Source organism: Nicrophorus vespilloides, unplaced genomic scaffold, assembly GCF_001412225.1.
Source record: "Nicrophorus vespilloides isolate i.1.1-1 unplaced genomic scaffold, Nicve_v1.0, whole genome shotgun sequence".
In the NCBI taxonomy this organism is placed as follows: Eukaryota; Metazoa; Arthropoda; class Insecta; order Coleoptera; family Silphidae; genus Nicrophorus; species Nicrophorus vespilloides.
The window spans coordinates 413,790-437,098 of NW_017100093.1; the positions used below are offsets into that span (position 1 = coordinate 413,790).

Genomic DNA, 23,309 nt, shown 5'->3' on the forward strand with positions numbered 1-23,309 from the left:
ACAGCGCCATCAGCACTGATTTTTTGAAAACAATATTTTTAATTATTTTCTGTTTATATATATACTATTTGTTATTTTTATACTATACAATCAAATACAATTATAAATTAATGTGATTAGATATAACGCAATATAATTGTAAATTGATTCGAAAGCATTATTACATAATATAATGGTTGAACAGAATACAAATGTAAACATTTTACAATTGGTAACCTAACTGAAGTGAAAAAATAATCCAAGAAGTAATTTTGTCATTCAAGTGTCATTGTAACTAATATTAAGATGAGAAGCAGAAGCAATTCTGGGGTTCGTTTGGACCACTATCAGAGGATAGTTTATCGAGTTATAATGAAACATCAAAATCCAGTAACGGGACTGTTTCCCTTAAGTGAAGAGAATGACCATGCTTGGATCAGAAACAATGTGTATTGCATATTAGCAGTTTGGGGCCTATCAATGTCTTACAAGAAGATGGCAGATCAGGATGAAGACAGGGCTAAAACGTATGAGTTAGAACAGTCATGTGTTAAATTAATGAGGGGCCTTTTGATGTGCATGATGAGGCAAAAGGATAAAGTGGAAAAGTTTAAAATGACTCAAAATTCTTCAGACTCACTGCACGCCAAGTACTCTTCTGTAACTGGTCAAACTGTAGTTAGTGATATGGATTGGGGACATTTGCAGATTGATGCTATTAGTCTTTATTTACTTATCTTAGCTCAGATGACTGCATCTGGACTTCAAATAATTTTTAACTTGGATGAGGTTTCATTTGTACAGAATTTAGTGTTTTACATTGAAAGTGCTTATTGCACTCCAGATTATGGGATATGGGAGAGAGGTGATAAAACCAATCATGGCTTGCCAGAACTAAATGCCAGCAGCATTGGCATGGCAAAAGCTGCACTTGAAGCTATGAATGAATTGGACTTGTTTGGAGCTCGTGGTGGACCATACAGTATTATTCATGTCCTTGCAGATGAAGCCCAAAAATGTCAAGCAGTCCTACAAGTAATTATTCACAATGCAGTATTGTTTGTTCTTTATTTATTATTTTCCTGTTAAGTCTATGTTACCAAGAGAATCCAGCTCAAAAGAAACTGATAGTGGAATTTTATCAGTTATTGGATTTCCTGCATTTGCTGTGGATGATCCTGTTTTAATCAATCTTACTAGAGGAAATATACTTAAGAAATTACAAGGCCATTATGGATGCAAAAGATTCTTAAGAGATGGATATAGGACACCTAAAGAAGTATTTACAATATGTTGTATCAACTAGATTGCAATATTCAAATTATTATTTACAGGATCCTAACAGATTATATTACGAGCCATGGGAGCTTAGAGTTTTCGACAGTATTGAATGCGAATGGCCGTTATTTTTCTGTTATTTAATATTAGACTACTGTTTCCAAGGAAAGAAAGAACTTGCCTCAGTATATACAGATATGTTAGAGGAGGTAATATATCGCGATTTTTATTCACTACTGTAATGATTGGTTTGTGATTTTTAGATTATGATTAAAACTGAAGACGGTATTAAATTAGTTCCTGAATTGTATGCAGTTCCGCCACAATTAGTGGATGAGGAATACAAAGATCCAGGAAGCCAAACGCGAGTTGCTTTAGGTCAATCACCGTTCCTTTGGGCACAATCCCTTTACATTGTCGGTAAACTTCTACAAGAGGGTTACCTCGCGGCTGGTGAATTAGATCCATTAAATAGGAGATTGTGTGCTGAGAAAAAACCTGATGTGGTTGTACAGGTTGTCATTCTAGCAGAAGATAATGAAATAAGAAAGAAATTGTTAGAGCACGATATATACGTACAAACAATAGCAGAAGTTGCACCAATTGAAGTACAACCAGCAAGGCTGTTATCCCATCTTTACACATACTTAGGTATGTATTCTATAAATGACGAAGCATCAAAAATCAAATTACCTTTTTAGGAAGAAACAAAAAGTTAGGTTTGAGTGGAAGAAAATCTCGTGACGTGGGAATATTAAGTACCAGCAAATTATATTCAATGGGAGACCGGATATTTGCCTTTACTCCACAGGTTACTAAAATAATTCACTTGATTCAGTTAATTTTGATTTATTTTATTAATTTCGATTTAGTTTAGCGACATGTCGCGCAATTACATCGCTTCAGATTACGAACTGATGATAGATATTTTCAAGAGTGAACTCAATTTCTTAAAATCAAGTTGGCAAAATATGTTAGGACGGCCTCTGGTCACAATTCCTGTAAGAAGTTTACATTTAGGTGATTATTATCATTTAAAAATTCTTCCTACTAAAATAATGCCTATTAATTTGTTGTATGCCTATCTTCCTTTGTATCTATATAGAATATCTATATTTACTAACATTTTTATTTCTTTATAGTTCTAACTCAAAATATTATATACATGAAAAACTTTATATTAATTTATTAATTACTTTCAGATCAAGGAAAAATTCCGTTGGCTATGATAACGACTATGAAGAAATTAAAGTCCGGTTATATAAACGGCACACGAGTAACATTGGGACATTTTAGCGATTTTCTTAGCACTAGTTGTTTAACAAACTTAAGTTTTCTGGGTTGCCACGAAGAGGGAATGCCGGATAGTAAGAATTGTATTTATAAAACTATAGTTTATATAATCCTTATACAATTATAGAGTTGAATCCGGAAGTGCAGCAATATTTGGAAGAACATCTGATGAAATGTTTTTCAAACAAAGCGTCACTCTTAATGGTAAATCATTCAGTCAGAAGGGGAAGAAATATGAGAAGACGAATGTCTGTAAAAGGTTTAATCAAACGAACGAGATCAATTAATATTGGTGATGGTATGTATTATATTATTATACGAAATTAAAATAGTTATTACATGATATGTTTAGTTGAAAAACTTGGTATTGATCAAAGATCTACCTTGGCTTGTGGCAGTCAATCAGGCATTCACACTAGATCTCCTTCGCCAGAAGTAAATTCATGTCATGACCAACCAAAGGATATACCTTCTATTGTAATTGCTGGTATTGGAACAAGACACAGAACTCAATCGGAAACCCAATATGCGGATACAGAAGTCGAGGAATTATTTGCAATGTTACGTGAATCGGAATCTTTGGATGAGCAAGGTGACATTTTACAATATTTGGTAGATTCCAAAGGCTTAGATTATAATACCGGAATGTTGGAATTTGGGAAAGTTGTCTGTGTGAGAGACTTACTAAAAGGATTATATGAAAAAGCTTGTCAACAAAAGTTATGGGGATTGGTAAGGCATACTGCTGGTAATTAAATATATAAATTTCAACCATATTCATTTCGTTGATTCGATTTTCTTTAAGGTATGTTGGGTAAACGCGTCGAAGATCTTGCTAAGGCAGTTACTGATTTGCTGGTACGTCAGAAGCAAATCACCATTGGGATGCCACCTAATAACGAGCACACAATAACGGCTCCATTACCGGAAACTGAGTTGCGTTTATGCATTCATGAATCGTATGGTGAAGACGATAGTACTGCTATGCTAACCCAAGAGCTTTTACTATATTTGGCAATGTTTATTAGAACGGAACCTCAGTTATTTTGTGAAATGTTACGACTAAGAGTAGGATTAATTATTCAAGTTATGGCCACAGAACTTTCACGCACCCTAAAATGCGATGGGGAAGACGCTACAGAACATCTTCTGAATCTAAGTCCTTTCGAAATGAAGAATTTACTGCACCACATAATTAGCGGTAAAGAGTTTGTTATCAGCAGCGGTAAGTCAGGTAAATGAAATAGAAATACATTTATTTAAAATGTTAATTTCCAGTTGGACGAGGGAATTTTTCAATTGTTAGTAGTAAATCTAGTAAAATAAGCAAGAAAATCCATATTGGTTTGGGACCTGAAAACAGTAATGAAGAAACTGTAGAAACCGATAAGCAAGGTCAGTGGCTGAGAAGGCGTAGGTTAGATGGAGCGTTGAATAGGGTACCGATAGATTTTTATCCGCGAGTTTGGGGTTTACTGGAGAAGGTAAAAAAATATGACTTTATTTTATAACTTAAAAAACAACAATTTTATTTAGTGTCAAGGTATTCATATCGCCGATAAAGTTCTCCCGAGATCTTTGACCGAAGAAATGACACCTGGAGAATTGAAATTTGCTTTAGCCGTTGAAACAGTGTTGAACACCATTCCACATCCAGAATACAGACAGTTAATTGTGGAAGCTTTAATGGTGCTAACACTAGTTTCTGAACATAACGTTACGCCGAATTTGGGTAGAATTATCCAAGTCGAGCAGCTAGTACACAATGCAAATGGACTATTCTTAAGTGATCAGGTATTACTTAGACGGAATGGTTCGCTATATGTTTAAGTTTAATATAAATTATTTGTAGGTCAATTGTAACGGAGATGCGACTCTTTGCTGTGCAAAGAATAAGGAAGATAAAGAGACAACTGGAATGGGTGGTTTGTTATGTGGAGGTGCAGCTTACATTTGTCAACATTTTTATGATAGCGCTCCAAGTGGTTGTTTTGGAACAATGACATATATGGCTAGGGCAATTGCAATCATTTTAGATAATATGCCTAAATGTGAAGAAGCAGATTGTCCCATTAGCTAAACAATGAATATTTGTTGTATATATTAGTAATAGACTCGATTTGTCAACAATAATAATTGTTTAATTTGATTTTAAGTTCATTAAATACTTTAAAGTATATGCATTTCTTGTGTTTTATTTCTAATCGATTTAACTCAAACTTCACGTTTGAAAGTGTATGCATAAGAAGAAAATATGATAATATATATTACGAATTGCTTTCAATGTATATTCGTCTATATGATATTTCATCATCTATTGCGCATTGTATATGCAATTATTTTTATGCAATGATTATCGTCGTTCTAGTTCAGTGAAGTTACATTGGCTACAACTTAAATTATTTTTTTGAATCTAATAAAGTTAACATTATTTATACGTAACTAACATTGTTTCGCTATAAACAAAATATATTTTGTAACGACTTCAATCTGAATATAATAATGAATTTTAATATTATATGATGTGGAATTATAGTGACTAATGACAAAGTCACTATAATTACACCATTTACTTTTGTTTAATAAGCAAAATATCTATATTATCATCACAAGCATAAAATAATCATCTACGATACATTTGATGAATAGAATTTTCTCATTTTATATTGTAAACAATTAACTATGTATTGTAATTATTAACATTAATTAGTAACAGTTCATAAAATAATACAGTACATTTACAAAGTTGATAATTATCTTTAAACTGTTATTAAAGATTAATATTTTAAAGATAAATTAATTAAGTATATTCTAGTGACAAATATTATTTATTTTTTTTAGCAAATAACTGTGGTTATGATTACGAACGTGGATACTACTGATAAGATAACACAGTTAAATTAACTTTATTGAAAACATTGAATGTTGTTATTAGGATTTGAAAATAATACGATTTTCGTTAAACTTCCCCAATTAATGGTGAAACTGTATATTGCAATTTTGATTGTATTTAAGTTTAATTTATTATGTTTATTAAAGAAAATATTAATTCAGTTAAAAAGTAATAAACTATTAAAGACGTAAAATGAATCAATAGTCCTGTTATGCAAAACACAATAACATGAAATGACATGGATAATAATAAACATACATTTATTGTGCACATGCTCCTACTCGGATCTATATCGCAAGCCCGACAACCGAAAGACCGTCTTTTGAAAGCCCGACGTTCGAAATCCCGAGTGTATTGAAATTCCGAATATATATCGAAATCCCGACTACCATAATCCAGACTGTATCGAAATCCCAAATATATCGAAATCCCGACTACCATAATCCCGACAATCGAAATCCCGACAGTGTCTTTTATTATAAAAATTTCTACAATAACATTTTTAAATTATTCTACTATATTTTAAAAGGTACGACGGATACTGAAAAAAATATTTTTAAGACCTAGGTCGATGTCTCTATTGCCCGATTATTGATTGTTTTTATTTATTCTAAATAACAATAAATAATATTAATTATTATTGTATTTTATTTTTCGTTGACTTATTCATTGTAAAACTTAAGATTAAGAAATATTCTATAATAAAATTAGTTTATGTTATTAACAATAAATAACAACAATTAATAATCTTATTAAGTTATAGTTTGTCGGGATTTCGATATAGTCGGGATTTTGACATAGTTGAGATTTCGATATAGTTGGGATTTTGATACACTCGGGATTTCGATAGACGGGATTTCGGTTGTCTGGCTTGCAATTGCCACCACTCCTGTCAGATTGACAAAAATGAAGTAGAACAATACGTATCATAGGCTCTTCCAAGAGGGAAGAAGCAGGAGGAAAAGAATGTAGAACAATAGACCAAAATAATAATCACACTAATATTATGAATTATATGGTTTTATGACTTATTATTAATCTATTATCTAAGTTCTGATTAGTACATATTTCAATATTTTAGTTTCTTAACTTCTGGCTTTGTCTACATCCGTGGTTCTCAAACATTTTGGTCTGCGACCCACACTTTGAGAATCACTGGTCTACATCATACCGATAACCTTTTAGAGTCTATATCGAGCGTGTGAAAACTACGGAAAAACAAGATTGGAACAGAAATCATATTTATTTTTTACTATTACACATCGACTTTTTAAGTTTATAAATATTTCAAAAATACATGTGTCATTGGAAAATTTTCAGCAAGGATATCTCAATTGATGCGTCTGTTCTAGACTCTTCGTTTTAATCACAAACGGTTAGTATACGACATATGACTCTGGAAAGAGAGAAGAAGAATTTTCGTCTAAATTCGGTATCATTCGACAATTTTTCAAATTTTTATTATGCGATAAAAAAACTACCAGTGCTGGTGGTAGTGTTTTTTTAATTTTTTGTTCACAATTGAAAAAAAACTTCGATTTCGAAAAAGATTTCGACCTATTTCGACATACCAAGTTAAAGATTTACACCAATTTTCTACCTCAAGAAGATTGTAGATGAACAGTAGCAAGTAAGTAATATTAGTAGATATAATATTAATTATACTATTAATTTACGTTTATATTAGAATGGTCAAAATCTGTTGCGTCATAGGATGTTCTACAAAGCAGGGTGACGGTATAATGCTACGAAGATTTCCTCCCATCGGTTTTCCCCAATTTGAACAGTGGAAAATTGCAACACGCAACCCTTCAATACTGAACAAGGATTACAAGTACATTAAAAAAAATAAAAGGGTATGCAACCTCCATTTTAAAGAAACCTACAGAGACAGAGTTACCTTTTTGAAACACGACATACCATTTTTAACGGAAAATGTTATGGAAATGGAGAATGAAGAAAGTAATGTTGTTGCTGCTAGTTGCAGCAATGTTGGTAATAATCTTATTAATTCGGATCAATACTACTGTGAGGCGATGAGTATTGTTAACCAATTGGATTCCCATATAGAAGATGTGGAAGAGAAAGTGAGTGTTAATTGGGAAGGACAGAAGGCAATTACAAAAAAAAGTTAGCTATTTAGAAAAATTAAATAAAAAAAAAATATAAAAAGCAATGTAAAGAATTACGACAATGTAAAAATTAAATATGAATGATCAAAATTTAAAAAAAAAACAAATTTGTAATGCTGATAGCAAGAAAAAGGGAGAATTTTATAATTGGGACGACAAAGTATTTGTACTTGGAATATTTAAACAGAGTAGAAAATGCTACAGATACCTATCAAATATTAAATTATCATTACCAAAATTCCCAAGATGAAGGTCTCAAAAGCTATACAAGAGTTTAGGCATTCAATAGGTGCTATTATGGAAATTATGATAGAATTACATCGGAATCAAAGGGCTGTGCAATTATTTAAATTAAGTGTTTGATAGTTTAAATTTTGGGATAGTCAAAATTAATGGAATTGATGTAAAAAAAATGTGTTAAATCATTTGCAATTATGGTATGAGGTTGTAAGAAGCATGAAATTTGTTAATCAGAGAAATGAAGTAATTACCAGTCGTACGAATTTTTTTAGCAACTTTAAATGGTTTTATTAACCTATATTCCACACTGTTGCAAAAAATAAATATAAAATATTTGCCAATCAAATCGATCCTCTTGAAAATTCTTTTAGCCAATTGAGGTAAATGGAAGGTCCAAACAGCACGCCTTCATGTGTTTCATTTATAAATAGATTTTCAACGTTATTAATTAATAACGTAATGCAGCAGGCACAAATTTCAAGACAGATTGTTGTGAATATGTAATTGGAAACTTAAATCTATTTTTAAATGTATGCAATAATTGCCTATTAAATATATTAATAATGAACCTCTCGACAGTATATTTTTTTCCAATCTGTCTGTAGATATTTTAAAGAAAATAGAAAAATTTGTTGTTAAAAATAATTGTGATATTTGCAATACAAATATCTACGCAAGGGAAGTATTATCAATCCTTGAATTGGAGGCGAAAAATATAAAATATTTTAGAACATAATGCTCGGAGTTCTTCTGCTCCCACATCTTATTCACATCTTACGTTATACCAAAGAGAAATGATCTCCATAAATAGCTGAAACAATATTTGAGCGAGAAAATTGTTTGCAAATTTAATAAATTCGCACACACAGACGATTTCATCAATAATTTACAGGAAGAAGTTTTAGAAATTAAGAGGTATTTACGAATGTAAGTGAAATTATTGATAAAGAAGATAAGTTGCAACAAAATTTATTAGAATAAGCAAGAAAGCATATTAAATCTATGACTAAATACTTGCGCTGAAACTATCATCAACAATATTAATAAGGAAGAAGTTTATGGACTGAGAGGTAATTAATCTACTGATTGAATTGATATAATTGAATCATAATTAATAAATGTATACTTTTCAGATTGGATGCATCGGACACAAGGAATCGCAGATCACCTACGAGGAATTCGTATTAAACACGAATAATATATATAGTATTATTCACAAATAAAAAGATAAAATAATTGCAATCGTTATTAGATTGCGCTTATGAGATATGCAAAAAAGGTTTTAATCACTTATTATTTTGAACTTTCAACTTAAATATACAAATGATTACACAAAAAAAACGCATTGAATTATATAAGTACGTATAATTATGTTAACCTCATCAGGCTTGTGGTTCAAACTCATTTCCTGTTTACAGGAAAGTGAACTTATTATTAAAATGATAATATATATATCATTTTAAAATGAGCATTGATTTTCTGAAACAGGAATGCATATTTTTATTTCAATACATTATTGTTGATTACAGTAAACAAAATTGAAAGTGTCAAAAATAACAAAATTATTTTTAAAATTTGTTACGAGTGTTCTGTGCAAAGTAACTATCGATCAAAAAGCATTAACCCGTCAAGCAATTCCTCTCCTTTCTACTAGTTTCATTTTAATGACGATGTTCGTCTTTTTTTAAATTATTTTCTATGAAACAAATGATGTCAACAGCTGGAGAAAAAACTGTCAAAAATTACGTTTTGTCCAATCCAACTACGAAGAAACTCAAGAATTGTGAAGAAATGAGTCGCAAGGATGAATCGATCATTGATAAAATAGCTAAGCACGTTGGCGAATCATCACCATCCAATCAACTTTTGGTAGGATCATCGTCGGGCATGATGATCGGTTTTATATCGATGAAAATTGGTAAAATAGTTGCTTTGGTCATCGGCGGAGGAATTTTATTGATGCAGTTGGCGAAAGAGTCGAATTTCATTAAAATTAACTGGAATAGAATTAACAACAAATTGGACAAATTTATTGGCAATGCTGAAGGTACTCTGCAAAAAAAAAACTCAAAGTTTATGACCAGATTACTGCATTTTACAAAGACGAATGTATCTTTCACAAGTAGTTTTGCCGGTGGATTTTTCATAGCCGTTGGATGCTCATAAGATCCAGTTGTATGCATTGTATATAATTTTATAATTCAACGAATAAATTACATTTTCCTTTATTAATAAAAGTAATTATTTTTTTAAAACATTTTTATTGGAGAATTTTTCAATATATATTTAGTTTCACTTATTAAAATATCTTATCTGTATAAGAATATTAGTGTTAATAAAGTTAGAAGTGTTTTAGAAATGAAATATTGTAAATAATGTTAAATTACAACCAGAGAAACACATCAAGGGCAAAAAGTAATTATTTATCAAGTTAATGAATTTTAATTTGCAGAATATATTATGTTTATCATTCGATAGTGAACCAAGTCAGAAATACTGATAAATTTTAAGTAGGTTTCCAAATTTCACTAGTGTTTCTAAATTTCACTGCAAAAAATGTAAGGTTGTATTCATAACGAACGTTACATATTGCAATGATTCGTGTCATTATTGTTTGTTTCGCATTAATCATGTAATCGTCTATTTCATGTCAGTGATAATAACTGTTTTCGTTTGAGTACTCTTGCAGGTACAAAATAATAATGTACATACATACTTGTATACTTCTACAAAACGGTTTGTAGATTGTATTATCAGCATTTTCACTGCTCAATTCAAAATAGTGATTAAAGAATAACTAATCCTTTGACTTGTTCGGCAGAAACTATTAGCATGTTTTCATTGAATGTTGTTTTTTAGATATATTTATTTTTTCGTTAAAACGTGATAATCTTGGTATCTACGGTAATTAAATATGGTAATTAGTTTATTGTATTACTTATATTTATTGCCTTAAGAGCTCCTATTTGATATCTTATATATGTTAGTATGAAATAGATAAATTGAACTAAATTAAAAATATTTTACAAAATGTATTTTTTTTATATTTGTTCCTTTTTTATTTATATTATAATAGTCTTTTTTGTATGTATATGTATTTTGTATATGTTACGGTAAAAGTGAGTTTAAATCTGAGATCAGCTTCATGTATCTACTTTTATCGGTAAAAGTATGCATTTTCCAAAGTATATAGGTAAAAGTTAAATATAATAAACATAAATATGATACACTTGAATATTAAGGTTAAAATGTGTTTGAAATATGTTATACAATTATTTTAAAGGCCAGAAAGACCTATGGTCAATTTATTTTTATTTTCTTATTATGTTATTTTGTTGAGTTTGTAGTATGGTGATTTGTTGCAATAAATTTTATTATTATTTTAACGAATTATAAATTATTTTTGTCTTGCATATTGTTTTGTAGTTGTATTTCTTAAATCTATATCCTCCCTGATATTTCAATATTAAGTACATCAACAATAGATTTTTTATGTTAACGTGTATGCACATTTTCTGGAAATGGTGGGTTATTTTAAAGGTGGACGTACAAGCATTGAAAATGACCCACGTAATTGCCTCCAAAAACTGCAACATCTGCAGAAAACTTTCAAAAAGTCCATGATATATGCAATATAGGTGCCGCATTTGCTAACAATTGCAAAAGCATTGTTAATAGATTATCGTGAGAAAAATAAAATAATCAACTCAGAATATTATACAAGTCTGTTGTATCAATTGGATAGAAAAATTAGTGAAAAAAGACAGAGTTTACAGAAAAATAAAATAATTAGCCCTTTGGTCAATGTTTGATCAATAAATATGTTAAAATAAAAAAAAATCAATCACCAAGACAACACGCCAGCTGACAAATGTGTTTTAACCATGGCAAAAATCAACGAATTAAAGTATGAATTGCTTGAAAATTCAACATATTCGCTAAATTTATGGAGCTAATGGTCAAGAAGCAATTCAAGCCTTAATACAAATAATTATAAACATGGTATAGAATTATTAGAAAAACGTTGGACTAGATGTATTGAGCTACAAAGAGATTATACTACAAAATAATATAATTTTTGAACACACAATTAAAAATTCATTTTTCGCAAACCATAAAGAAATTAACTAGACGTTGCCTCCAACAATTTGTAGTTTAATATCTGAAATATCCATATCACCAAATTGTTTTTATGTTATTTAAAAAAAAAAACTCTAACAGAAACTTGACCTAGACCACTGGATATGAAAATACCCATATAACAAAATTGTTTGTATATATTTTTAAACATAAAACTTTAGGGCAACTTCACCTAACCTAACATTTTCTCGGACCTAGGGCACTAGAGTGGATAATAAAATAAATACGTCTATAAATTATTGAGATGTATTTCCAAAATAAAACCAAAATCAATACATGCAAACCAAAAAGAGACATTGAGATAACGTGTAGTCACACTCTGTCCCCTCCACTTCTTGCCATTCTTGGTATTGCGATGACTGCGATCTGTTGTGAACGACAATATTTGCAGGTAGATTTTATTTGTATGCTGTGATTAAAATAAACGTGGCAACATTGTTGATCTTTTGGAGCAAAATGCGCATGCTCAATCTGACGTTATCCGTTGGAAAAAAAAAAGTACGCTCCTCACTTCCACTGCTCACTTCAAGTAGAAATCTCTACCGAATAAGTTGTTTGAAGTGACGGATCGCCATTTTGCTTTGTTTAGTGTGGTTTAGTTTGTGAACAATATCAAATCAATAACACACAGTGATCGTTATTCGGGTTGGTGATACATTTGTGCTTTCGGTGTTAAAGTGTAGTGCATTTGCAACAGTAGAATCGCTGTTGAAATGGAGCTATGAACACACATCTGTAAGGTAAGAGCATCGTGCTACATACATATATAACGTAGAAAATATATCCAATGTATTGTATCGTTCGTTATCAGGCGATGATTGGTGGCGCCTTGTGACTATTTCTAAATGTCAACTTTGTCAACTTTGATCTCTGATGCATGAATGCGTTATTGAACAAACTTCTCGATTATGCTTTATGTATGATCTTAGAACACGGAAAATGTTACTAATAGCATATGGATCAATGTCCACAATCTATATTTACTTGTTGCCTTGAAAGAAAAAACGGTATTGTTTATTAACCAGTTTTCTGCCATGACTTGTTATGAAAATTACAGATATCAAAAGATACTTCATTGATAACAGAATTAGCAATTATACATTATTTATCCTTATAATATATATTAACAGCCGTTTAATTAAAAAAAAAACTAAAAACGTCAAACTTGGAACGTTTTCACCAATGATTATTGATTTTGAGAAAGTTTTGGTGATCTGTAAAAACTGTCACAGCTCATGATTTTGTTTTTGCTCATTTGTTTTCAGTCAGTTTAGAAGACATTTCTGTGACTGTCTTTCAAGGATATGGCACCGAGCAAGGAGATCAAGGATGGGTACACATCCACTTTGCAGGATTTAAACTGTAACAGTAAGCCACTAATCAGTGTGCTGACTATGCTGGCGGAGGAGAATGTGGCCCATGCTAAAGTTATTGTTGAAGCAATTGAAGAACATCTGGCTAAGGTTATTATCAACTTAATTTATTTTGTTTAGGTCCTTTTTAGCTTACTTTTCCATTATATACAAAAAAAGCAACTATATAATACCATAAAAGAAAAGCATACAACTTTCTTAAGCAATTTTAACATAAACACATTCAACTTATTCACCTTTATTATTTTATTCCCGTTTGATACAACTTGTGATATATGTGAATAAATTATACAAAGGAAATAGAAATTATTTATTTATATATTTTAAAAGTGCATGAACGTTTTACTTATTTTTTAAACGTTTATCATTTTAAGGTCATTTGCTTGTTGTTTTATAACTCTTATACCTCGCTTAAAGTAGAACACGAAACCGCGGATATTTCGTTATCAGGTTTAGAAATGACTTAAAAGAAATATTGAATATTATTTTAAAACAACAAGTATACATTAAAAAATTCTGAACAAGTGATTGCATAATTACGCTTTTACTTTATCATCACGAAGTTTTTTTGTTCTGTTCAAAGACAACTTATTAAGTGAGATATAAGTAAATTATTAAATAGTGATTTATTTAATTCGGGATTTTTCAATAGTGAGCTTAAAATTATAATTAGAGAAGTGAGCGATTTCGTGATTTTTTTTATATATACGAGACAACATAGAAGAGGATGCAAAGTATTTATTTTGCATTTCATTATGAAAGTAATGCAAAAAAAATGGAAAGTATAACAGTGACTTAGTTTTTAAGTGTGATATTGGATACATTGAAGATAAGTGCTTAATCTGTGTCTTATTAGGTTCGTACTGAGGTGAAATTGCCTGTTCTGTATCTTATCGATTGTATAATCAAGAACGTTGGAGGACCCTACACACCTGCATTCTGCAATAACATTGTGCAACTGTTCTGCAGTGTATTTCAACAAGTAAGTAACAAGGACCCAAATCATTGTGTTTGAAATTTTGTAAGATACACATCGACGTAGGAATTATTGTGTCTTTATTGTTACTAATTTTTATGTGCGAAACGTGTAATATTATGTTTTAAATTATTAGGTCGACGAGAAGACGCGAACAGAAATGTACAAGTTGAGGCAAACTTGGAACGACGTACTTCCAAAAAGTAAATTGTATGCATTAGATGTTCAGACAAAGCAAGTGGATCCTGCTTGGCCAATCACAGCTCCTCCACCAAACATACACTTTAATCCAAAATTTTTTAAACCCAATGTAAGCAGTTTCAGATCTTCTAATTTAGCAACTGAATATGATCTAATACATTTATATTTCAGGCAACTAAAGAAGCGCCGAAACCGGCTATTAACAACATCGTGTCAACTGCCACCGATCCTACAACGTTGGAAATGCAACAAAAGATATTAAGCAAACAGAAGCAGTTGTTGGAATTACAACAAAAGAAATTAGAATTAGAACTGCTACAGACACAAGTTAAAATGAAAGAGGAACAATTGAAAAAATCGACAATAGTAGGTGAAGATATTGCACCTGCTACTGCCAAGGTAATTCTCCACTTTTAATTTGATAATTTGATCAAATCTAAAATTCATTGCATATTTTCAGAATTTATTGTTAAAGCCAGAAGTAGCGAAACAATTGGAAGAAGAGCCGGCAATAGAAGTAAAGAATAATGTAAGTTGTTTTCATTTAACAATTGTTTTGTTATTATTATTCAACATAATATGATATTAAATCATTACGTTTTTGTAGGCTATAATAAATAGTAATACAAATATTGGAGTACCAAAAACGTCAGGTGGCTCTTTGATAGGAGGTTCGCGACCAAATCGAGATCCTCGTTTACTTCGTCAACAGGTGCCTGGCCCAACAACGATTGGGCTGCAAAATACTGTAAATACTATTGTGCAATTAGAGAATAAATCTAATACCACAAACAGTCTAGATAATAAAATTGTTAGTAATAAAATGAGCAACAGAGTTGAAAGAACCGATGCTCGTTTTGTAAATAATAAAGATGAAGCCCCCCAAAAAGCTGCTAAAACTCTGTCCCGTATCCCATTAAAGTCTAAGCGTTCCACTTCTCCCAAATCAAAATCCTCTCGTAGTTCTAAATCGTCATCTTCTGGCTCTGGCTCCACAAGTTCTCTAGACTCGCCCACAAAAAAAACTTCGTTGGTTCGCTCCTCATCAAAGTCGCCGACTATAAAATACAAGAAAGGCCAATCTCGTACTGACAAGAAAGGAAAGATTATCAGCAAAGCTGAAAAAATATCGCCGAATAAAGATTCAAATGGTGGAACATTTAAAGATATTAAGGGTTTGAAGAATCGCAATTACATGAGACGTAATCGCATCAGCCCCGATCTAGATGAGATGCGAGATGTAGATTTGAGGATGAACGGACCTCCAGAGAAGCAGTCACGATTACACGATGAAATCATTGAGAAATCAAGTAAGTGTATCTTAAACTAAACAGAATATGTAACTTCGTCTTCAGTCTGGGTATTTCTAAATTAGAATCTTGCTAAATACGTCCTCAACGTTATTGTTTTCTTCTAATTTAAAACTTCTAGATGATGAACAAAATGTGGATATTGATTTGAGACAAATTCCAGCAAGTAAAAAACGAACGTCGATGGATGCGCCAGAACCGCCAACTCTCAAGAAGAACAAAACGGAGATGTTCGACGTGTAAGTTAAAATAGTTTAAATATCTTTCAAATAGTGCATCAATTATTTTGTTGCAGATTATTTGGAAATGAAGATGTTGACTTGAGGCAATTCCCTGTTAGCAGCAAATCAACGAAGAGCACGGAAAGACCGCCGACACCACCTCCGCCAATCATCTCCAGTTCCTCGCCGAAACAGGATAGTGCCGGAAACGAGAGTTCACCGAAGTGCGATTTAGCTACTAAACCAGCATTAGAATTGGTTAGAGCTAAATTGGCAAACGCTACTAATATTGATAAATTCAACAAGTCCAGGTTTAATTTACATGGTAAGTGTATTTTTATTATTACGAAAATGATCTGAAAATGATTACACATTATTTATATAGCAGAACAGAAGAAGCAACAAGATAATAAAGAAAAGCTGGTATTGGATGAATCATTGAATAAAATAATAATTTCGCAAGCTGATGAAGAATGTATTATGACTGGAAATATGACAAAAGCGCAAGAAAGTGCTTTGATGAATAAAATCATAGCTCAAATTGAAAATCAAAAGTTAAAGGAAGCCAAACGGAAAGACAATGAAAATAATGATGGAACTTTACCTCCATCCCAAAATAATAACACTACGAGCGACGAAGAAATGGACGTTGAAAATACTGAATTTGTCGAGCAAAGAAATGTCAATAAACACCAGCCTGTGCATTCAGGGGAAGAGTTCCGCAATCAAGAAGGTAGAAATAGACGAGGAATGGGCTCTGGACTTGGAGGACCTTGGCGAGGTAATAGGCGCGGATTCCCTGGACCAAGAGGACCTATTCGAGTACCAAGACCTGGAATCGAACCATGGATTCGGCCTTTAAATCCTAACCCGCAATGGCGACAACCATTCCATGGAAATATATTCGATGAGGAGAAAATGATGCCAGTTTCTGATTTAATAGACCAAAGAAGTCAATCTCCCTCAACGTTGGATATGGTTGTTAATTGTGCCAATCAAGACAATACCAAGAGTATTAATATTGATGGTGAACCTAGAGATATTATCTTTTACGACGAAACCGCAATTGCTTTTATGACGTGGGAAGATCCATACGAAATCTCATTTCAAGCTGGTACACGTCGTGTAACATTTGATGATAATATGACTTACACATTATCGTTTAATGAAAAATATCAAGAAGTGAATATTGGCGAATCTACTTATAAAGTTCGTTTGGGTGCACCGACTCGTGAGATTTACATTGACGGCAATGGCTACGAATGCTTTTTTGGTGGTCCCGGTGTGACAATTGATTTAAATGGTAAACTGACTGTAGTGAAAATTGAAGGACCACCACCACAAGTTAAAATAGGCACAGTCCGTAGAACTGATTTGGTAGCAGGGAAAATAAACCTTATCATCGATGCCAAAACCATCGTTCCCATTTATTTAGATTCACGCACACAAAAATTTAATATAGACAATATGATGCATACATTGAAGTTTACGGATGCATTAAAAACTGTGTTAATCAACGATGTTGCGTTTAAAGTTGAGTTTGGAGGCTTACCTAAGCCCATTACCGTCAATGAAAAGAAGCATTTTGTGCGGTTTTCCAAGCTGCCGAAAGGCCTTAGACCAGGACATGTTTTCATTAAGGATATGGAAGGTTGTAAGCCAATACTTAGTGATAATGAAAATAGCCAGGATAGTAATGATGTTATAGCAGACACAGTTACAAAACTATTGCCGATCGTTACATCAACTAAAAAGAAATCACGTTTTAGTGATGACTCACCAGATAGAACTTCTAGTTCTCCAAATACTGTTATTAGCAATCTACTTCAACAACCTACATTTAGTAAGTTTTCATTAAACCTTTAATCATCATTGACTAAAATATTATTTTATCTTTACAGGTAATATAGATTCATTATTATCAAATGCATTTGCTGCTTCAACATCAGTAACATCATCAAATCAAACTACTTATCAGACGGATGCAACTGAGATGGCAGTTCAAGAACCAGATGTTAAGCTTCCAGCAGAATCGGCACCATCCGTTACACTGCCACCGTCGTTGAATATAAATGATTTATTCCTAAAGCTAGTTAGTGCTGGCATTGTGACGTCTAACAATTTACCAAATGACACACAATCCGGACAAACTGTTTCTCAACAATCAGAAATTGCTGTAGAAAAACAAGAACCCAAACCTAAGAAAGAATATGTGGCCCCAATAATCAAACCTATTGATTTTGGAAAACCAAACACTTTAAAAATGTAAGTCGTTTATAGGCTAGCAATCGAATATATTTTACAGTTTTAATTGTCTTTTACAGCAAACAGCCAGCAGTCATATACTCGTTATATTCTGGAATGCAGTGTAGCAGCTGTGGTATGCGTTTTCCTCCAGAAAATAGTGTTCTCTATAGTCAACATTTGGACTGGCACTTTAGGCAGAATAGAAAAGGGAAGAAAAGTATACGCAAAGCCACTAGCAGAAGGTGGTACTACGCTATTTCCGACTGGAATAATTACGAAGAAATTGAGGATTTAGAAGAACGAGGTTAGTGATCATACTATTCTTTGCTCATATTGCATAAATTTTTGTATCATTCATAAATAAATATAGGTATAATTTAAAATTGTATTAATAAAAACACATTGTTTAGAAAAATGCTATTTTGAAAACCAAGAACAAGGAGATGGTGCAAATGACGAAGGCGAAGAAGAAATTGAAATACCGAGCGTTCCCGCAGATTCCAATATTCCTGAAGCTCATTGTGAAGTTTGTCAAGAGAAGTTTGAACAATTTTACAATGAAGAGAAAGAAGAGTGGCATCTACGAATGGCAATCAGGATTGATGAACAAACATATCACCCCCTTTGTTATGAAGACTATCAGGTAAGTTTTATTTTTTGCTAGCATTGTGTAACTGTTTAGTGATATTTATAACTTCTGAATGTTGCATAATATAAATGTGAATTTTATTTCTTCTTAGGCATCATTAGTTGAAACGACGTTTGACGAAACGTTGAATGCAACTGTCCCTGAGGTAAAGGAACCAGAAATATTAGGAATTAGCAAATCGAAAACTTCTATACCAGGATTGGAGGTGGGTTTGGACGAGACGAAGGATGAGGATGTGCAAGAAATTTTAATAGATGATTGTGAGATTAGCGTTATAAGTGTACATACACCAAAAAGTGATGGGGATGATCAAGAGATGACTGAAGCAGAAACAACTGAAAATGCTATCGAAAATCCTGAAAGTATGATTACTGATGACAATGAAGAAAGGACAGAAAATGATGAGGACGATGATGTGATAATACACGAAGTGCAACCAGAACGTATCATTTTAGATGAATACGAATTCAAAGACAGCCAATTAGATGATAGCTGTTTGATTCCTGGTGTGACTGTGAAACAAGAACCAGTAGATGACGGTTTTATGGACGTGGAGAATTTTAAATTGGGAGAAATTAAAATTAAAAAGGAGCCAGTAACACCAGGTAAAGTGTATTAACAGTAATATGAGTGTATCCAAAAAAATATAACCATTTGTTTTAATTTGTCACGTTCATAGACGAATCATTTGAAGATATTGGCCACATAACTGAAGTCGTTGAAGTCGATGATTTGGAGCGACCTGATACACGGCCAGCGGATTTAATAGCAGCAATTGATGGTAATGTTGATATAAATACGGGGATGGTTGCGCCAAGTTGCGGTATAAGTGGTAAAATAAAAATTAATATCTCGAAACCATTACCTGTAATTGCCCCAAAAGAAAATAAAGATATATCTGTTGATGTTGATAATAATATAGAACCCATTGATCCTACCCAACCTTTACCACCGGGTGAAGAGCCTGTGCAATTGCATCTGAAGCCCGCACTACAAGGTATCGAGTTGAAAAAAATGCCAATGGTAAAAAAAGGTTCGGAATTGACTGGCCTTTGCTCTATTATGTGATCTGTTTTATATAAAAAAAAGTATATATATTGTAAATAGTAAAAAAAAAATGTATATAAGTAATATATATGATCGATTGAAGATTCAAAACGCTGGCAGCAATATAATTTCCACTTGCTGCCTTATTATTAATATTATCATTGCGTTGTAAGTTGTTATATTTTTTTAATAAAAAAACTTGATAAAATATGTTAGTTTATTTGTATATATATAATTTATATAACAAAAAAATGTATGATTTTTTATGTACACTTTATTGACTTGTGTAATATTAATTGATGGCTTACAAAATAAAATGAAATATATTAATTTAAATTTATTGATTTATTTATTTGCTTCAAACCAATTATAATTTATAAACAATATGTTTATTATCAATTGTGTTTTTTTTTAGATATTTCTCAAGTAAAACATTCCGAAATATTGTATGATTTCAAATTGAATTATCGAAAAAATTTCTGGTCTACCTGTATTTTCATCTTTAATTAGACTAAATTGTATAAAAACAGTTGTAATTAGTTACGACAAATTTGATAGCAAAATATTGACACGATTCTTACTGCTTTGAAGTTTAGAGAAGCAAATAATAAATAAAATTATTTAAATTTTATTTTACGTTTAAGTTGCTCCTTGGGAAATCTATAAGTCTTTACTTATTAAAATGAATTGATTTAATTAAGTATTGCTTCAAAGATAAAATCCAAAAGTAAATTGTCAGAACTGGACTTTCAGATCCTTGACTTTTCATAACTGCTATATTCAATTCAACAGGCCTTATAAAGTCTTGTCTCATGGTTAAGCTGTCTTGGAAAACTTCAACATAAATTTCATTTAATTGTTCTACTCTATACTTATACAAAATAAGATTATTACTAAATATTCCATTTTTTTAAATAGTTCTGTAATATTGGAAGGAAAACTAACGTCAAAAGCTTGTTTTGTATATTTTAATAAAATATTGATTAGTTTCCAATTTATTTTTATTAGAACATGCATTGCAAATTAAACAATCTTGACACAACAATCTTTGGTTTAAATTAAGGTATCTAAATCTAAATAAATGTATTCAGTCAGTTTGAGGCCACAGACATTTAACAACTAAATATGATAGAAAAGATAAAAATAATAATTTTAATAAATAGTATAAAGAGCAAATTTAGAAATTGATTACTTCGATTCATCAATAATATCTGGATCAATCCATTAAATTAGTAACATAATAAAGTAATACTGCGAAACTACGTATATGTTTGAGCTTAAATTTATAGTTTGAAATATTATGTTAGTTAAGTTGCCTACGTTCAACATAACTATTGCATAATAATAGAGTTAATTATTGTTTTGCATTTCTTAATGTTATAGTAGTGAATAAATAAACATAATGATTTGTTGTTGTTATCATTACTTAATAGAATTTTATAAAAAAACAATATGTTTAGACCAATTTATAGAATGGTCTTCCAACGCAGAACAAGCCTAACTTCAATGCGTTTACTTAAGTTTCGTGTTTGACATAGTGTAACATAATCACCTGAATGCACAAAAACAATCGTAGGGAGCGTCATAGTCAAAAATGACATTGCTTTGGAACAATTGTAACAGTAGTAAATAGTTGTAATCATAGAAATAACGCGGTAACAGTGAATGAATTGTAATAAAACGTAGAAAGAGATCGCAGTTAACTCCAATTACTCGAATTGCTGATCCTGATTACATTAAGGAATTGAAATTACACAGGTGCAAAAGAAAGTTGCGAAAATAGTGACGTAATTTTTATGTATTCTGGTTGCTTTCTTTTTTTTTATTCGTACCTACAGTATCTCATTTAATATGGTTTGTGTGTTTTAGGCGCAGTGACTACATAAAATGTAATTTTTAGTATTATTAATAATATTGAGTGAAAATCAGTGTTAAAATTTACGAATTTCGGACATGGAGGACTATAAGTTCCTTTTCAAAGTAGTACTGGTTGGAAATGCAGGTGTTGGAAAGACATGTCTTGTCAGACGCTTCACTCAAGGATTATTTCCACCTGGCCAAGGTGCAACAATCGGGGTAGACTTTATGATAAAAACAGTTGAAGTGGATAATGAAAGAGTGAAGGTAATCTTGCACAATATGTTTTTGATTTGATCCACTTGTGAAATTGTTTTGTACTCATTTTATTTGACAATGTGACTTGCAGTTACAAATATGGGACACTGCTGGACAGGAGAGATTTCGATCTATAACTCAAAGTTATTACAGATCAGCGCATGCATTAATTTTAGTATATGACATATCTTGCCAACCAACATTTGACTGTTTACCAGATTGGCTTAGAGAAATTGAAGAATATGCCAGTAGCAAAGTATTGCGTATTTTAGTTGGTTAGTGCAAAATCCTTAGGTGTTCTTATTAGAATATAACTAATTAGCATTTCAGGTAATAAGATTGATCGTGAGGACAGAGAAATACCTAGACATGTGGGTGAAGACTTTGCCCAACAACATAATATGTATTTCTTAGAAACTTCAGCAAAAGAAGCTGAGAATGTGGAGAAGTTGTTCATGCAAATAGCCCAGGATTTAATGGAGGTACTTAAATAATTATTTTTTCAGTTTCTTTGCATATTTAATATTTTTTTATATTTCGTCCAATTAGCAGGCCCGAAGTAAAGATTTACTACGCTACGACAGCAATACAACTCGTATTGAGGGAAAAACATCATCAATTAGTGACAGTAATTGCTGTAGTAAACTGGCCTAAATATCAATCATCAATATCATCATATTATTATAATCATCACTTCCAGTAATTGATTGATACTCAGGTTTTATTGCCACATTCAATGTTTGGTTCAGGTGGCTTCCGAACTATTCATTTCTCACTTTGATTTAATTCAATTTAATTTGCGCGCTCTCACATTAGCAATATTTGCCAAACGCAATAAATTTGCTTTAATTAAATTAGTACTTAATTGTTTCTTTTTGTCGGTTGTACAAGTAAATACTCCATATATTGTATATCAAATATATCTAAAGTATTGAAAGCTTTTCATTAATCGTGTTATGTTATAAGAGATATAAATGCTGTGATTTTCAAAGACATTCCATTTAAGATTCAAATATTTTGCAATTGAAACAACAAGATTTCGGTGAGAAGGTTGCATTTTATTGATGGTATTCTATTTTAATGCACAGGATGTACTTAAATTTTGCACAGAAATAAAGGTGTAGGTGTTTTTTTGTTATAATTACTAACAATGTTTTTTTTTAAAACTGATGTCTGTTTGTTTTCATTTCTTTTAAATATTTATAAAATATTTAT

General features: G+C 31.5%; 5 protein-coding genes across 8 annotated transcripts; all 5 read left to right on the forward strand.

Moving 5' to 3' along the window:
- The first annotated feature begins 149 nt into the window (after positions 1–149).
- On the forward strand, positions 150–4,690 carry LOC108567664 (probable phosphorylase b kinase regulatory subunit alpha). Its single transcript, XM_017928268.1, has 13 exons — positions 150–1,014; positions 1,070–1,258; positions 1,314–1,466; positions 1,521–1,908; positions 1,959–2,068; positions 2,130–2,277; positions 2,460–2,624; positions 2,678–2,848; positions 2,903–3,298; positions 3,356–3,775; positions 3,829–4,034; positions 4,087–4,344; positions 4,403–4,690. Exons 1-13 carry the CDS (start codon positions 286–288, stop codon positions 4,628–4,630), a joined length of 3,561 nt encoding a protein of 1,186 aa, XP_017783757.1. The 5' UTR covers positions 150–285; the 3' UTR covers positions 4,631–4,690.
- A 2,309-nt stretch (positions 4,691–6,999) lies between these two features.
- LOC108567649 lies at positions 7,000–8,321 on the forward strand. Its single transcript, XM_017928242.1, has 2 exons — positions 7,000–7,073; positions 7,131–8,321. Exons 1-2 carry the CDS (start codon positions 7,060–7,062, stop codon positions 7,576–7,578), a joined length of 462 nt encoding a protein of 153 aa, XP_017783731.1. The 5' UTR covers positions 7,000–7,059; the 3' UTR covers positions 7,579–8,321.
- A 1,204-nt stretch (positions 8,322–9,525) lies between these two features.
- On the forward strand, positions 9,526–9,981 carry LOC108567635 (FUN14 domain-containing protein 1-like). The gene has a single exon (XM_017928229.1). The coding sequence runs from the start codon at positions 9,526–9,528 to the stop codon at positions 9,979–9,981; it is 456 nt and encodes a 151-aa protein (XP_017783718.1).
- Positions 9,982–12,484: 2,503 nt separating this feature from the next.
- Positions 12,485–20,118, forward strand: LOC108567653. 3 transcript variants are annotated; one of them, XM_017928248.1, is made up of 15 exons: positions 12,485–12,695; positions 13,221–13,418; positions 14,185–14,310; positions 14,441–14,614; positions 14,677–14,904; positions 14,966–15,034; positions 15,113–15,815; positions 15,937–16,054; positions 16,111–16,361; positions 16,422–17,879; positions 17,938–18,301; positions 18,361–18,587; positions 18,694–18,926; positions 19,024–19,537; positions 19,612–20,118. In XM_017928248.1, exons 2-15 carry the CDS (start codon positions 13,260–13,262, stop codon positions 19,998–20,000), a joined length of 5,013 nt encoding a protein of 1,670 aa, XP_017783737.1. In that variant the 5' UTR covers positions 12,485–12,695; positions 13,221–13,259; the 3' UTR covers positions 20,001–20,118. The 3 variants fall into 3 exon arrangements, with proteins under 3 accessions (XP_017783737.1, XP_017783738.1, XP_017783739.1); XM_017928249.1 differs by having other exon boundaries at positions 16,425–17,879; XM_017928250.1 differs by having other exon boundaries at positions 15,979–16,054; positions 19,612–20,117.
- Positions 20,119–21,458: 1,340 nt separating this feature from the next.
- Positions 21,459–23,264, forward strand: LOC108567661 (ras-related protein Rab-30). Of its 2 annotated transcripts, none has more exons than XM_017928263.1 (5): positions 21,459–21,737; positions 21,849–22,103; positions 22,186–22,369; positions 22,425–22,576; positions 22,644–23,264. In XM_017928263.1, the coding sequence occupies exons 2-5, from the start codon at positions 21,933–21,935 to the stop codon at positions 22,746–22,748; spliced, it is 612 nt and encodes a 203-aa protein (XP_017783752.1). In that variant the 5' UTR covers positions 21,459–21,737; positions 21,849–21,932; the 3' UTR covers positions 22,749–23,264. The 2 variants fall into 2 exon arrangements, with proteins under 2 accessions (XP_017783752.1, XP_017783753.1); XM_017928264.1 differs by lacking the exon at positions 21,459–21,737 and adding an exon at positions 21,763–21,785.
- Positions 23,265–23,309: the final 45 nt, after the last annotated feature.

What these genes read in the sequence shown, in the direction of transcription:
- LOC108567664 (XM_017928268.1), top strand. Translation starts at nt 286, where the DNA reads ATGAGAAGCAGAAGCAATTCTGGGGTTCGTTTGGACCACTATCAGAGG. An exon ending in AATGTCAAGCAGTCCTACAA is followed by an intron (nt 1,015 to 1,069) that starts GTAATTATTCAC and finishes TTTCCTGTTAAG; the next exon opens with TCTATGTTACCAAGAGAATC. An exon ending in TTTGGGGTTTACTGGAGAAG is followed by an intron (nt 4,035 to 4,086) that starts GTAAAAAAATAT and finishes AATTTTATTTAG; the next exon opens with TGTCAAGGTATTCATATCGC.
- LOC108567661 (XM_017928263.1), top strand. Translation starts at nt 21,933, where the DNA reads ATGGAGGACTATAAGTTCCTTTTCAAAGTAGTACTGGTTGGAAATGCA. An exon ending in TGGATAATGAAAGAGTGAAG is followed by an intron (nt 22,104 to 22,185) that starts GTAATCTTGCAC and finishes TGTGACTTGCAG; the next exon opens with TTACAAATATGGGACACTGC. An exon ending in AGTATTGCGTATTTTAGTTG is followed by an intron (nt 22,370 to 22,424) that starts GTTAGTGCAAAA and finishes TTAGCATTTCAG; the next exon opens with GTAATAAGATTGATCGTGAG.
- LOC108567635 (XM_017928229.1), top strand. Translation starts at nt 9,526, where the DNA reads ATGTCAACAGCTGGAGAAAAAACTGTCAAAAATTACGTTTTGTCCAAT.
- LOC108567653 (XM_017928248.1), top strand. Translation starts at nt 13,260, where the DNA reads ATGGCACCGAGCAAGGAGATCAAGGATGGGTACACATCCACTTTGCAG. An exon ending in TTGAAGAACATCTGGCTAAG is followed by an intron (nt 13,419 to 14,184) that starts GTTATTATCAAC and finishes GTGTCTTATTAG; the next exon opens with GTTCGTACTGAGGTGAAATT. An exon ending in AAACCAAACACTTTAAAAAT is followed by an intron (nt 18,302 to 18,360) that starts GTAAGTCGTTTA and finishes TGTCTTTTACAG; the next exon opens with CAAACAGCCAGCAGTCATAT.